The 17,136-nt window shown below is 30.3% G+C and overlaps 2 protein-coding genes across 2 annotated transcripts in view; one reads left to right on the forward strand and one right to left on the reverse strand.

The window, feature by feature from the left end:
- Positions 1–19, reverse strand: part of LOC117180688 (myrosinase 1-like) — an 11,399-nt gene extending 11,380 nt beyond the window's left edge. The window contains exon 1 of the mRNA XM_033373178.1: positions 15–19. Within this exon, the coding sequence (XP_033229069.1) occupies positions 15–19 (5 nt within the window). The remainder of the gene's footprint in view (positions 1–14) is intronic.
- Positions 20–698: 679 nt separating this feature from the next.
- Positions 699–17,136, forward strand: part of LOC117180090 (myrosinase 1-like) — a 23,482-nt gene continuing 7,044 nt past the window's right edge. Inside the window, exons 1-2 of the mRNA XM_033372409.1 lie at positions 699–1,109; positions 15,372–15,466. Of these exons, the coding sequence (XP_033228300.1) occupies positions 1,054–1,109; positions 15,372–15,466 (151 nt within the window). The 5' untranslated portion in view covers positions 699–1,053. The remainder of the gene's footprint in view (positions 1,110–15,371; positions 15,467–17,136) is intronic.

Here is a 17,136-nt window from a genome sequence, read left to right on the forward strand (position 1 = left end):
CTGACGCCCCGTACCGCATCTACGTTTATAATATCTTTGAATGAACTGTACCTTACGTGAAATGACAGTAGGCCGTTGAACCCAACCGTGCAATTGGCCTCACTTATCACCTGCACATAAATCCTTATCTCTCTCAATTTTTAGCGACTATTTTTCACACGGTGTTTAAGCAAAATTAAATAGTTAGAAAAAAGATCACGAGATGAAAAAGGTTCCAATATTTTAGAATACGCTGAATTTTTTATTATAATACTGTAATTTTAAAGTCCATACCCTTTTTAAACTGTAGGTGTTCTGATCCTTGCTTAAGATATTTTAAAATCGCCAATAAAAGTTCGAAATGTCTCGCATGAAAACAAAATTACTTTTAAAACTTAAATCATTTTTGAGTATTCTCATTACTCAAACTCGAGCCGCATTGACGATTAATACTTATAATAATACAGTACAATACTAATTAAGAATAATATAACATCAAAAAGAAAACTCAATTTTTTTGAAATTAAAATTTTTCTATATTGTTAAAAATAAAAATATTGTCATCTCTCGTATTAAATCCATTGATAAAATAGATTTAATCTAATCATAATGCAAATATTTTATCATACGCAATATATTATGAAAAATAGCACTTTAGTGATTAAGTTTTGTTAGTAGGTCCACCACAATTGAATGGTCAGGGAATGTAAGGGGCTAGCTCACAAAATTGTCCAAATTTACTTTTTGACTTTTTGTATTGTCCGATCTGCCCTAAATATCGCATTTCTTGAAAGAATGCTAACATTGCTATCTGCTATCTGCCGGTTCTAAAGGTCGATATGGGCACTGTAAACACGTTCTCGTTCTTATATTATATTGCAAAAACACAATACAATACTGTGTACAAGAACCAGTTGTTCGTGAACGAGTGACGTGCGCCAATGTTCCTCGTGTTTTTTTGTTCGTAAATAATTAATTATTGAAAATATCGACGAAGAGTTTTGTAAGCATTTCAAACAAAAAATCATTTCCCCAAGTCGGCTTCTTGCTTAGAGAAATATATATTTTAATAAAATGAGATTTACCTTATCACTATTTTTACTGAGAATGTTCATCGGACCTATTCTTAGGTAAGTTAAAAAAAACTAATTGGAGAATTGGTATGCATGGCATTTTCTAAAAGTTAGAAATAAAATATTATGATATAATTTAGAACACTGTCTATCTCACATGGTCCAAATAGCTAGTAGTTTTTTATACCGTTTAACAAGATAAGGCATATTTTTTTACTGAAAATGGTTTATTAAGTGATTGATCATACTAATGCATTTTTTAGCAAAATGCACAACATCAAAATTAAGTTAGATCATGTAGCGTTATTCTGTCTTAATCTTTATAGTATTAATGCTTTTAAATCATATATTTTTCTCCGACGCCTGGATATAAGGACAGTTACTATATCTTCAAATCCCATTTAAAATCGAATTGAACTTCACTTTTCTTTAATTTGTGCCTTTGATTTTAAAATAAATTTTTACCAAAAATTCTTTAGAAATGTAATTGTCCCTAAATCCAGTGTCTAATTTCGCGTCAAGTTCAATAGTGTAAACTGTGCTACCAGTTCCGTAATCGCTTCATTACGCAATGCACATTGATTTTGAATATTATCGTGATTTTGAATATTATCGTAATTTTGAATATTATCGTAATTTTGAATATTATTCATTTTTTATATAACAATTGGACGGCTTTCTTCAACTTCTAAAAATGTTCCTAAACAATTTAATTATTTCTCATTTTGAGAAATTTTGGGATCAAATACTTTTTTGATACGCTTTGGATCTTCGTGCCTGATTTTCACCTTTATTTTTTTCTCTTTATCCTTCAATTCAATAAAGTTTTCTTCAAAGTCAATTTTACTTTTTAATCTTTTTAATACATCACTCTACACTGAAAAAAATGGTTCTTCAATCAAGTAAATGTTACTTAATTCAAGTGAATCGCAGGTACGAGTGGGGAGGATTGAATATGAGTTTGTTCCAAATAAATAAATACTTGCTACCGTATGCTTGGAACAAGCGTACGTTTTCTTAATCTGAGAAAATGTATTCTTAGATAGAATATCACATTTTAGTATTCTAAAACTTTATTGTGTTACTTCATATAGAGATGTATTCAAATGCAGAACATAGTTCACTTCCAAGAAATCATTTCTGATACACTTCAAGAATATATTTTCTTAATATAAGAATATGAAGTATCGGATCAATAGAATGAGCCTCAACTGAAAACTATTTCTCAATGAAAAAAAAAATTATTTTCGAAATTATTGTTATATAATCTAAAATTTGTTAAATTATTAAAACACGTAATTCTCGCACACTGTTACTTACAAATATTTCAAAGGCAGTGTCGTACGAAGTCATATAGTGGGCCTCAACCATCCTCAAACTAAACGTTGTGGAACTCAATGTTTCTTTCAAGAAAACATCTTTCCGATGATACTTAAAAATTTTCGAGAGACTTTAATATACCATTTTTTATTTATGAAAATTTTAGAATTGAATTTTACTTATTTCAAAAAAGGCTCTATACTTTAGTTTTCTTAATATATTTAAAAATATTATAAAATATCCAAAAGTAATAAACAATAAATAAAAATTCTCCATAAAATGCGCACTTTTCAATTTATCCAACTCTTTCATTGAATATAATACTCTCTTACTTAATTCTTAATGAAAAATAAAATTTCTTAAACAATAATATCAAATATGTGAAAAAGCGAAGTAAGTTTCACTTATTTAACAAGGAACTTAACACTTGTTGCTTCTAAATATTCAAAACGCTTAAAAACGACCAAAAGGTAATGAATAATAAAGAAAAGTTGCATGGACAAAAATTTTTTAATAACATCAACAAATAACATCACAAAGTTTTTAATTTATCGAATGCTTTGCTCATACATTGTCTTCTACGATTTGAATATGGAATTGCTTTCCTAAAACAACAATTTAAAATATGCAAAAAATAATTGAACTTTACTTATTTTACAAAGGAATCAATACTTTTTTGTTTAAAAATGTAATCCGCTTAAAAACAATCTAAAGCTTATAAAAAATTAATAACTTTTGAGTCGAAACAAAATAATTTAAAATATGTAAAAAAGAATTGATCGCTAGCTTAAATATTACCCATTTAAAAAAGTTCTCGATATTTTATTTTTATTTCAAGTATAAAATACTTCGAAATCAGAAGAAAAAGGAATTCTGTAAAGAAATGTTTGGCGCAAGAAACTTTTTAAAAATGTTATTGAATTCTTTTTCCTTAAATATTTTGCTTTGCAAACGCATAACATTTTTTTTAAATTATCAAGAAAATGTAATAAACTTTTGAGTCGAAACAAAAATAATTTAAAATATGTAAAAAAGAATTGATCGCTAGCTTAAATATTACCCATTTAAAAAAGTTCTCGATATTTTATTTTTATTTCAAGTATAAACTACTTCGAAATCAGAAGAAAAAGGAATTGTCGATTTTACCAGTTTTAGGTTCCCCCAGCTTTTTTTCTAGAATAATAAATTTGTTGTCTTGACAATTTGGGAAATGATAGCGAACATGCTAACGGACGTCCCCACACACTTTTTTTATGAGTTAATTAAAAAATGTTTTAATTTAGCAAAATGTGATTAATTTGCATAGCGCATAGGAAATAGTATCGATTTTTTCAGTGTTAGATTCCCCCGGCTTTATTCCTAGGATAAGAAATATTTTGCCTTCAAAATCTGGGAAATGATAGCGAACCTCCTAACGGACGTCCCCACACACTTTTTTGTGTGTTTTTTTAACAAAAAATTTTTAATATTGCTATCAATGTGCGTGTATATTTCAAGGTTATGTATGTTACAATTAACCCGAGCGTTACTTCCAAACAACATAATATTTTTGGCCGAAAACTTTGAACTTAGAAATAAACATAGTAACTAATCTCCCGGAACTAACCTTGTTTGCAAGCAATCAAAAAAGTTTATTTCATAAATAATTTCCAGATTATCGGAAAGGCAGAGATGAAAAACGACGTAACCTCAAAATAATGCATGTGCATAAAATTTTTATTTAGTACAATAAATTTTTTGTTATTATTATTTAAAAAAAAAAATTCCGGGGACGTCCGTAATGATATTTTATAGTATCTCCGAAATCAGTTTTCAAAGATTTTCATTTTTGTGGAAAAAAAACCGGGGAAACTGTAAGTATCACATGCCCTTAAAGTAAATATATTCTTGATTCAAATAGTTGTCCTGATTCCATTATTTTCTTGATTCAAGAAAATCGGTCCCTTGTAAAAATAAAATACTTGCTTCTTTCAAGTAAAATCAGTCAAGTAAACTAGCCTACTTGATTCAATGCAAATTTTTTTCAGTGTAGTTGCCCATTTTTAAATTTGCATATACTTGATATTTAATTTTATAGGTTTCGCCCCTGTAGCACCGACTATTCTTGTGCCCATTATTGATAACAATTCCTATTTTCAAAATTAATATTATTATTATTACACCATGAAGCCACTGGCCTTTCAGGGTAGGTGTGACTAACTCGGAGGAGAAGGGGGTAATGTGAGGAATGCTTCAATATTATTTTCAAAAGAGGTTTCTGAAATACAGGTAGCCTCACAAACTGTGTCAATGAATGCTTTCGTATTTACATTTTACATCGCGATTTGCAAAATTGGGTATTTATCTAGAGCCCTTATTATCTCGTGATTTTCATTCTTGAATAATTTCCCGCGCAAATCTAACGGAAGAAGTTTTTTTTCAATTGTTAGGTCCGAATTTGCCTCTATCGTGTCGCATTTTACCAAATCTAGGTTCAAGCATTTCCGGAGTCCTCGTGACTACTTATACAATCTTTATTATTTACCTTATCTTCTAGATAATCAGTAGGCTTTATTATATAATTATCTTGGGGCATTTAATTCGTTCCATGAGCTGTGTTTATATTTTCACTATTATTTTGTGGTTCACTTTGCTCATTTCTAGGGCTTACATTTTGTAGCCCATTATTTTCTCGCCTATATATTCCATTTTCTATTGTACTACTGAAGGGTTTCAAGTTTTTATTTCTATCAGAATCATTATAAGAATTATTAAAATTTGCTTATTTAGGACCATTAGACCATTGACCATTATTATTTTGATAATCACGAGGTCGATCACCAAACGCATCGTAGTTACGGTCTCAATTGTCTATAATTCTATGTTGATGATTTTCATATTTATATTCTTGACCGGTGTTATTAAAAGGGAACGGATTTTCTCGATTTTCAAAATCCTGATTTCTATCTTCATATCGTCCTCGGTTATAATATCTTTTATTTTGATTATCATATTGCTGTTGTCGATCGTAATCCCAATTTCCATATGAATAATTTATTTTGGTTCATAATTTTGAAACTTTGATTTGCGCTGATCGTACTCATGATTATTTTTATACTGATTTTCTCGTGGATAACTTTGATTTGGATGTTTTCTATTAAATCTGAAATTGTTTCTATCGTTTTCCCCAAAGTTATTTCTGCTATCTCGACAAAAATCTACTTGTCAAGAATGATGACTTTGGTTATAAGCCGATTCATCTCGTGGTGAATAAAGGTCGCGATAATTTAATAGGCCTTCTTGGTCCAGTGATTCTACAAATTTAACAAATTCTTATGTCACAATTTCAGAATTTTTATTTAAAAGATAAAAGATCATCGCTAAGATTCTCGTGGACTACATTCCACCATTCTCTGGCCATCCCTTCTAGACAGGATTGGTTGACCAATGGAAAATTATTTTTTCTTACAACGATTGCTCTTATATATTACTCAAAATCTTTTAAGAACATCATAGGATGCTCGCAATTAGTACCTGAAAATTTAGGGACTAAATAATTTTTAAGTCATAGAATTCTTACATTGGATGTTCCTATATTTCTATCTACTCTCGTTTGTAACGTAAATTGCTTTTCCTCAACATCTTTCAATCGATTTCTGTTTTGCATTTCCACCTGGTCGGAGTCGATTTCGCTATTAATATGTTTATTTATAAGTAATGTATTGCTGTTTTTCTTCGTTCGAATTATCTGTATTTTGATAGATACCTGTCGCACTGTACGCAATATTAATTGTCGATCCACCATGAATGTCGAGTTGATCATAATTTGAGCCATGATCTCTATGGATTTGTGAATCTTGAAAGTCTAACTCATTGGTCAACTTTTCGAATACTATTTGTTCATTACTTTCCAAAACTGATGTGTAATTCTTGAAATTTCATTTCGTCTTATTTCTACGAAGTATTTATATTCTTTATTCAAAGATAAATTATGTCGATTCAGAAACTAAAGGAATTCCAATTGTATATTAATAGCATCGATTAGTCTTACTTATCTGTTTTCATTCACGAAGCTAATCATTTTTCTTTCATTCAACGATAATATCAACAAAATTCAATTAACGTATCATCATGTGTTTATGACCTCTCTGTAATCGAATACACTAGGCCTGTAATATATCCGGCGCGACTGGTTACGCAATATTTACTTTTGCGAAACACCTGTTTTTCAATGATCGTCTTTCCTAAATTTTACGCGATTTTAATTCACAAGTTTCAGCAACTCTCGTATCTTTTAAAAACTTCTGTGTGTTGCTAGGGGTACCAGTTGTAACGTTATTCTGTTATAATCTTCATATTATTAATGCTTTTAAATCATATATTTTTCTTCGACGTCTGAATTTGAGGACAGTTTTCTTTCGATGTTGAACGATTTTACTTTTTAAAAATAAATGTGATTGTGTCAAATTCTCCTCTCCTGGATTTTACTCCTGAGAATTTGAATTCTTTGGCAGTTTACTATCTTCAAGTCAGGAAGTCGGTACCGGGTATACACGTCGGTACCAATCCTGGAAGGATGATAAGCCTGAAATGCAATACTCTGATGTTAATGACCAGAAAGAAAGAAACTTTATCCACAACCTGTGGTACCTGGAAATGGGATCTCTAGAAGCGAGAATCAAATTGCGGTGTTTACTCGTCAGTTTTAAGATTATTGAGTAATGGATAAACAACGTAGAATCTGTCCGAACTTTTTAGGACCTTTACTAAGGTTCACCATATTGGTTCCATGGTTTATTTCTTCTTTATTTTTGACAACGGATTCCTAACCAGCGAGCTTGAAAACAATCTTATATCAATTTTGAAAAGGATCAAAAGTTTATTTAGCATGGTCGCCTGCCATATTGGGTTCACATTTTTTTTCTTAGTTTTGGACATCGGATTCGTAATCAGCGACCTCAAAAACCCCCTTATAATAATTTTTAAGAAAATCGAAAATTTATTTAGCATACTCGTCCGCCGGCAAGTATGCTCCATATGGCGAGCGTCCGTCCAAAGAGTAAAAAATTTTGGCCCATTTTATGAACATTTTATAATTTTGGCCACCTTTTTCCGATTTTTGACTACCATGCAGCACCAAGGTGTCATATAGTGCAAAAATATTATAAGCATAGATGCGGCACGCTTGTCTTCTCCAGCCATATCTATAGCTGACTCTTTTAAAAGATAAATTTTCTAAATACTATATAAATAAGTTTTAAAAAATTCTTGTCATATTTTAGAATTGTAGCAAAATTTCAAACATTATTTTAAAAAATATAATATTTACAAAAATAGTGAATTGAAAGTTCGAATACTTCATTGGATAAATTTATCGTACATGTATTTTTAAACCCTAAAATATTTTATTATTTTTCGTATAATTGAGGTATAACTGAAGTAATATTTACACTTCTCTGTAGTGTTGAATTGACAATTTACATTTAATTCCGAGGAAAAATTTAAGGTTTTCACTACTCATTTAATTATTTATCAAAATTATATTAAAATTCTGTTTTTTGTTTGTTTTTGTTTCTTGATGATTTGAAACGTATAACCTTTTTCCTTATAATTTGCTTGGTTACAAAAACCAGTAACTAGACTGTGCCTTGCAAATTAAAATTTAATTTTTAAAGTTGAGGGCAGTTAACCACTTGCAATTCTTATGCAAATCAGAATTCACAACATCAAAGAAATCCAAATAGTTTATAAAAATAATTCAAAGAATCGAAGAATCCAAAAAAATTCTAAAGAAATATAAAGCGTTTAGGGGTACATCTCAGCAACGAAGGCTATTAAAAAAAAGTGGGAAAGGAAAGAATTCCAAAGAATTAAAATAATTGAACAATTTTTTGCAAGTCGGAAAATGACCGGAAATTTGTGTCCTTGATTAAAACGGCCACCTGGATTTCTTAGTATTTAAAAAATTATTATAGTCATTGGGGTTTTCCTGTAAAAATAGTTATACTTTTTCGTACTTGTAAAAAAATTCCCACCGAGGATTGAAAAAATTTTTGATTTCATATATTTCTTCAATTTTAAACACTTAAATCCTCTAATTGGATAATTTTTTTTTGTTATTGCAAACTTGAAAAAAAATCACTTGAAGAAATAAATAAAATCAAAAATTTTTTCAATATATATATATATATATATATATATATATACGCTATGTCTCACAGCTAATAAAATCCCTCGTATTAGTTATTATTTAAAACTCACTTTCAATTGATCTGAATGCAATATGAAACGCTTTAAATTCCTAAGATTTAAAGTCGAAATATATAATAAATTTGCAACAAAGAAGATTAATTTTCTTAACGTAAAAGACGAATTTTTAACAAATTCTATGAATTTTCAACCAAATATTTGAATTTTCAACTTACAAAGGATCCATTTCTAATCAAGAATAGACAAGTTGCAATTTTCAAAAGAAAGTAATTTTTAACATAAAAAACCAAATTTCCAACAAAAAAATTTCATTCACAAACGAATCCTACTTTAATTTCCTACCATATTGTTGAATCATTAATCCAAATATACTAATTTAGAACTTAACAATTGCATTTTTAATAAAAAGACGATGTAAAAAAATCAAGAAAATTAATTTTCGACCGAAAAGATGAATTTTCAACAAAACAAAAGAATGTTCTAAAAAATAATTAAATTTTAAACTCATAAAGTATAAATTTCTAACAAAATTGTAAAATTTCAAATTTTCAGATAAAAAACTAATTTTGAACAAAACAAAAAACCCAAAATGTCAAGAAAATTGTTACATGTTAAAAAGAAGATTAATTTTCAACTAAATCGAGAAATTAAATTTGGAACAAAAGTGTCAACCCCAAAGATCAAGGCGAGTCCAAAAATATGAATCTTTAATGATAAAGTGCAACTTTTAACCAAGTCGTTTAATTTTCAATTAAAGAACATAAATTGCGAAAAAAATAGTTAAATTTTTAACCAAAGAAATGAATTTTCCAGCATTGTATTAATGATCTACCAAAATAAGACGAGCTTTCAACAAAATATATTAATTTTTAACAAAATTTTTGAATTTTAAAGCCGGGAGGAGCAATTTTAAACCCGAAAATATTAATTTTTAATAAAAATATCAATTTAAATTAAAAATGAAATGCTTACCTTGTTGGTTAAAAAAAATAATTCTTATTAAAGAAAACGAATTTTCCACAAATAATTACATTTTTAACAAAAGAGTTCAGCCTAAAAATGACTTTTTATCCGCAGAAGATTAATTTTCTAAAAATAGAATAGTTGAATTTTCGACCAAAGAGGTGAATCTAAAACCAAAAGAATAATTTTTTACAAAGTAGTTCAACTTTTAACCAAGCTTCTGAATTCCTAACGAAACAAGATGATTTTTTAACAAAATAGTTGCATTTTTTACAGAATAATAAAATTTGCAACTGAATACAAAATTTTTTAACCAAACGAGTTGAATTCCAAACCACTAATATAATAGTAGACCTTCTACCAAAAAGGATTTAAGTGAAAAAACGAGAAAAGGGGGTTTCTTAAAAACAGAGAAAAAAAGAACAATTCTTTAAAAGTGAATAATAAGGAAATATACTAAATGTTATCTAAGTTCGTAACTTTTCTTCCACTGACCCTCAACCCCTATTCGAACTGACGACCCCTTAAAGTTTCGATTTTTGTATTTAATGAAATTACCCTTATAATGTATAGTTTAAAATTTGTTTAGCATAAAAATACACAACGAAAAATCGTCAAGACTCAGAAAACAAAACTACAACAATTAAAAGAATGACAGAGAACAAGTATATTGAGACTATGCTTAAGAAACTTTATTATCAGTTTTATTTATATTGAATAAAATACCAATATTACAGAGAAAAGTAACCTCTAATTTTTCGCATTCTCATCATTTATGATTGAGAAAGGATAAGAAAAGAAAGGTCCGACAAGTCCGAAAAGAAAGGACGAGTTCGTTAACAGTCATTTTGGATAAAAATACAAACTTTTGGACCATTTTTTTATACTTAAAATTTTTATTTACGGCTATTAATAGTACTCAGAAGGCCAACCAATTTATCCTGATGACTTTTTTTTTCTACAAAAAAAATTCTCAGAGTTATAGCATTTTCAAAATTTCTAATATCAATCGAAAATCAAAATTATAAGTCAAACAACGTACAATATAAAAAGAAATAAGAAAAACATTGATTTTTAAAAGCCCTACAAGATTATCATACAAACTTTTTGGATTTTCTTGTAAAATTGAAAATTCTAATTTTTATTGTACAAAAAAAGATAAAACATAAGAAATTCCATTTTGTGGTCAATCTATGCAGGATACAAAAGAAGATAAATCAACAAAAATTGTAATCTCAATAAAGATTTACAAATTAGTTAATAATCACTTCTTGATAGGAGGCGTACGTTTTGTTTTATTCGCGAAAAATAATATTGAAAATATAAAAAAAAAACTTTGTGAAAAAATGATAAAAGTTACGAAAAAAAATGATTTAACAAAAATTATTTACCCGAAAAAGAGCTACAAATTTGTTATTATTTTAGGTTTGATCATAAAAATGGTATTAAAAATAAAAATGAAAAATTTGTGGAAAAACAACAAAAGGTACAAAAACAAATTGATAGAAAAAAGTTATTCGCCCAAAAAAGTGATACAAATTTGTATTCATTTATTACATTCTTATTATTTATGATGAAGTAAGTATTAGAATTGCCCGAAATTTGACACCACATAATTCAAGTTTTGAATCAAATGACGCAAAATACGACAAAAAGTTTCGAAGAGAAATGATAGGTTTTGAAAAATCCTACAAAATTTCTTTAAACCTCTTTTCAATAGAACTCGTAATTTTGTTTTATCATTAGTAATATATGCAGATAATCAAAAATTCCAATATTACGCTAAAAGACGTAAGATACGTAAAAAATCTAAAAGAAGACTTGTAGGATATTTTGCTTTATACACGTATAAAAATAATATGAACACCAAAATCCTATTATTAGCATAACAACGCGAGATAGAAAAAAATGTCTGAAAAAAGGATTGTATTTTTTAAGTTTATTTTAAGGTGGTTCAGAAAATATAAATCTACAACTGTCTGTCAAAAAGTGAGTGCTCAGCGCGAGTGGCACGATTATATAAAAAAATAAAATAAAAAATAATTTTGTTATATTATTTTATCGTTTCATTATAATTTATTTAATTCATAATTAATTACATAAACATAGAAATTTACGAATTATTGTTTACTTAAATTAATGACCGTGACAACTGTCTGTCAAAAAATTAGTGCTCAGCGCGAGTGGCACGATTATATAAAAAAATAAAATAAAAAGTAATTTTATTATATAATTTTATCGTTTCATTATAATTTACTTAATTCATAATTAATTACACAAACATAGAAATTTACGAATTATTGTTTACTTAAATTAATAACCGTGAGGGAGGCGGTATTCCTATAAAATTTAACTCTACATCTAAAAACTCCAAATCGCTAATTATACGTGCGAGAACGCTGTACGATCATATTTATTTTAAAAAATTTATTATTTTAAATTTCAACTAAATATGCTTATCAATTAAAACTTTTAATTTCTTCATTTAGTTTCATTTAGTAGAATTTCTACCGCTTATCTCAAAACAACAAAATAATATTGTTCATAAACAGTAAATTTTAATTGCGTAATGACTAATTTTTTCCATAAAAGATGTCAGCTAAAAATATTTATTACGATAAAATTACTTTTTAATTCAATTTAAAAGTAAATCTTATGCATCTACATATTTTCTTGATGCAAAATTTATTCAAATAATTGATTCATTAATTGAAAATAATAAATCAAAGTTCTCGGTATAAAATTTGTATTTCATATTTTTTAGTATTTAGTATTTACAGACTTAGTATCGGCTATTTGGTGGACTTGTTCGACGGGTGAAGATTACAGGGGCAAAGTAGTTGGTGGGTGCGATTTTCGGGTTGAGAGGCATGAGGGGATCGGGCAATTTTCGCCGGGAGCGCCGTCTACAATTAGTTCCTCAAACTATACACGTGCCGCATCTAGGCTTATAATGTCTTTGATATAGGACTTCTATCAACGAGATCAGGATCTCTGAAGATGTCATTAAGTTGTCCTGGCTTCAAATTAACTTTAGGGCATTCTTCTAAGCTAAACTCCATTTCAATCGCTTGAGTCTACTCTTTGAAGATCTTTAGAGCTGGATTTAGTTGCTATTTATTTTTAGCGCATGGGGTCCCCCTGAAAGACACCTCTCTGAAAGGTGACGCTGTTAGTGGTCACACGATTTTTTCTAGATGAAAAAGTAAATCTGTTTTTCAAAACGGCATCATTCGCTGTATGCACTGAACAATGTGTTGATTGAACTTTTAGCTTTAACAGGCAGATGGGATGTTAAATCAAAAGCTTGCCTGTAGCAAATCCAGGGCACTAATCGGTAACTCTGGTAGAATGCAGCCATTTTTTAGACACATACAGTCTGTCAAGTTAAAGCGTGGGTGGCTTTACTCGCAGTCGGTAAGGTGTATCGACATGATTTTGGTGTCAAAATATTAAGAAGAGCTCCCTCTTTCATGCTTTTTGATTTAACATTCAGTTTGCTTTCAATTCTCATCTTGTTATGTAGGTGAATAGGTGCAATCTCCCAAACCCATGTTTCGAGAAACAACCCCAGAGATGCACTTTTACCGGATGTTTTACAGTCCGCTGCACTAATCTTGAGGTTGAATGTGTCCAGGCAGTGTAGGTAGTCCGGTAGTGTAGGTAGGAATTCCTGCTCAGATGTTATGGGGTCACTGGAATAGCTCCTTGAAGTTGTTTATGTTCTTTAAGTGTTCTTTCAGTGAATGCTGGACTTCGACGAGTTCTCTCCAAAAGGCTTTTACTTCCTCAGATTTGGGCGGGTGGTCAAGAGTATCTGGAGGGTCTTGCGGGATTCAAGATGGTTCAGAGAAAAACTGTACATTTTCTCTGACCCACCTCTTTCTCCTCTCTCGAAGTCTCCTAGTATCAAATAGTACCCGCATTCTGTCAACAACATGCTGTCTGATGGTCAGCAGCTTTGACTTGTTGAGTCTGTGATGACGGATCCGCAATTCACGCGCGAGCTGTCGGACACTGGCAGTGAAATTCCTGCCAGATGTTATGAAGTTAATCACATACTAAGTGTAGAATGCAAATTATTTTGCCCAGCCTATCTTTGTGCTGAGGTGATGCATTCGTCTTTTGGTCTTATAATCAGCATTTGGTTTCGTATTCCGGATTGCACCCGACAAAGTTCTCACTCCATTATAAACACTTTAATTGATAGACCGGAATTCGGACTCTTCGGAAAAATCTTCACGAAGTTCGTCATCCAGTTCAGTCAGGTCTTTGGGCTTCAAAGAGGCCAGGATATTCATGTTTCTCCTGGTCCCAAGGCATCGCTCTTTCTCCATTGGATGCCTGCCCGCGGTTTGTCTCAGTCTCGCTCAGCAGAACATACAGTCACGCCATGTAACCTTCTCGTTTAGGGATTATATTGGTATCATAGAACTCCAGTAGGTCGTCCCTGAGTCGATCCGTATTCTCAAAAGTATTAAGATTTTCCTGGTTCATCGCATTGACTCTGTCTTTATTGGCTCATTTAACAGTAGGGTGGCTAGATGAAAGGTTTGCTTCATACTAATAGATCCCAGCATGCAAGGACAAGTGCCATTCAGTTCGCGGCACGGTTGTTATGCTTCTGCTGGGTGGTTATTCGTGCGGCTCCATCCCTGGACAATTTTCAAGAGACCCCTGACAAGCGGATTAAGGAGCTGAATACGAACCATGAGAAAAGGAGTAGTACAAGTGACGGGTGAGAAAGTAAATAAGGAAGGGGATAAAGGAGAGGAGAGGGTAATGGAGAATAAGGGAAGTTAGAGAAGGGGTATAAGAAAAAAAATTGCGTAATGAAAGAAACCCTTCCTTGGTCATGCACGCAAGACAATCTTTTTTCACAGTGATTTTTTTTTTAATCTTAGTGTCTGTTCTTGCAGCTTTTTCAACGAATAATGGCGAAACAGACTTTTTGTTCCTTCTCCGTCCATTAATTTTGCAAGATTTTCGATATCCTTGCTAAAAAGCTGGACGATTAACCAAGTGTTTTTTGTACATACATTTAAAAAACAAGACTAAACAAGAATAACAAAACAATACCAAACGTTCAACGTTACTGAAATGCAGAATTTTAAACATTATATCAAAATATGGGGATTCTTCCAAATGGTTTCCTTTTTTGGACATGATAATTCTTTGCTTCTGCAGGAATCATCAACTAGTCAATATAAACATTAAAAAAACTTTTATCAATCAAAAGAATCTTCCTCTTGCGCTGCAGTATATCTGGTTTGATTTCTTCACACATCAATTATAAATTAAGAAATTCGTTGCTTTTTGTTGGATTTTTACTTTGACATTCTCTTCGATTTTTATCTTGTATCAGGTACATATTTTTTTTCTTTTTCTTTATTGACCTTCCGCTTTCTTCGCTGTTCTCAATATTTGTTGATTGTAATACAGATTTAAAACTGAAGACCTCCTTTTATGAGACAACCTTGCCCTTTTCTTTACTTGATGTTTACATTTTTATTCATTATTTTTCCATTCTATTTTAAAAATATTTTCTTCCTCATTTGTATGTTTTTCAAGACTTAATACATATTTTTTTGAATGATGAGGGTCCAAAATAGTGACCGAAACATTTACAAAAGAATTATCGCATCTATTACTTTGACCATTATTTATATGAGTTGCTCTACTAATTAATACAAAAAAGTCGAGACTAAATGTTCAAAAGATTTCTGGAATTTGACATTTTTTCTAAAATTAGCATTCAATGAAATTATAATGAAAGAACTTATTGAAAATAGTAGCGATCATTCAAATAATTTAATCAGCATTACGAGTTCAAAATTTTGTTTCCAGAGCACATTGCGAACAAGATTGGTCTTTTCCGAAAGATTTTCGAATAGGAGCAGCTTCCGCTGCATATCAGGTGGAAGGAGGATGGAATGCAAGTGGTAATTATTAACAAACAATATTTTTAGCTTTTATACACACAAATTCATCACGAGATGAACCCAAAATAAAATTCCAGGACGATCTCAGTACTAGAAAAATCAAAATAACTGTTTTGAACTATCTCATTTCACTGACCAGCCATTGACGCAGTACTCAAATACCTGTTGTGCTTGTCTGGCAGCAAATCTTTAGAGCAAACTATATTGGGCAAAAACCGTATTCATATTTATAATTACACATGCACACAAAAATAAGTTCTCGTACACCAGACGATACAAACATTTCTATACGTTTTTAGGGTTGCTGAATCTGAATTCGTGGTTCCTTTGACATGCGATTGAATTGCGATCAAAATTAAGCGAAAGCCAACCAACCCCGGATTCGGATTCAATGAACCCAAAAACTTATAAGATTGTTTGTCTTGTCTAGTAAAGAAGACTTTTTTGTGTGCCTGTGTTATTAGGCCCCTACTGTCTCAGTAAAATAAAACTTACTGGTCTGGTGCTGTTCATAGTAAATGCTTTTTATTAAATAAGAAAAATTCTCAAGAGAGAATTGTGAAAATTTTCTTACCCCACTAGCCTTATTACAACCGGAACCTAAAAATGTCGAGGAGGCGTGAATTTGTACGCCGGCGCACAATGTGTAAATGTGTAAATAAGTCAAAAAATTAAAAATCGCGCGGATTTTAGTACTTTCGATTCCACTTACGTCAACCTGTGGTCAGCATAATTGGCTCATCCGGAGAGAAATCAAAAGCTTTCCAAAAATGGTTGTTCATAGTGGAATTGTGATAGTAATCTGCGTCTGAATATCATGGTTAACATTATAATTTTTATTTATTTATAATGAAAAATTAATGTTGGAAATTCCAAATACTGAGCAAAGTGACCAAATGCCACATAAAAATGTAAAGAAAGTATTTTGCGGTGCCTGCAATTTGTAAGAAAAGGCGAATACGTCACGAAATATAAGGGTAGAGTAAAAATAATGTACTTTGGTATTCCCTACAATACCGATAAAATTCCAGTGAACAATATCATTGCCAATATTGAAAACTCCATAAAAAATCTAGAAAAAGAAGAGGATAAATTAAAAATTAGAAGGACAGTTACTGAATTAATTTCAAATCACAATAGAAATAACAAATTTAAAAATAATAATAAAATTACAGAAAACATTATAAATTTTCAAAAAAACCACAAAGATTTATTATTTGTAAAAGCCGATAAAGGCAATATTATGGTGGCAGCGAATAGGAACGATTATAATTTCACTATAGGAAACATTTTAAAAAACAATAATTTATACAAAAATGTAAAAACTAACTTAGTACCAACAGTCGAAAATAAATGCAATGATATTGTTTCTAGATGGGAAAATAAAAGATACATTAATGAATGAGTAGCATATAGATTGAAAACGCATAGTAGTGTTGTGGCAAAGGCTTATGCACTCCCAAAGGTACACAAACCAGGTCAAACCTGGAGATTAATTGTTTCCACAATTGGATCATCAACTTATAACCTAGCAAAACACTTATCAAACACTTTAAAACTTATTTCACGAAAAACTGAGTCGTTTATAAAAAACAGTTGGGATCTCAAACAAAATCTTAATAACATTAGAATACCTCATACCCATTCATTAGTTTCGTTAGATGTCGTTT

This window comes from Belonocnema kinseyi, chromosome 9 (genome assembly GCF_010883055.1).
Source record: "Belonocnema kinseyi isolate 2016_QV_RU_SX_M_011 chromosome 9, B_treatae_v1, whole genome shotgun sequence".
In the NCBI taxonomy this organism is placed as follows: Eukaryota; Metazoa; Arthropoda; class Insecta; order Hymenoptera; family Cynipidae; genus Belonocnema; species Belonocnema kinseyi.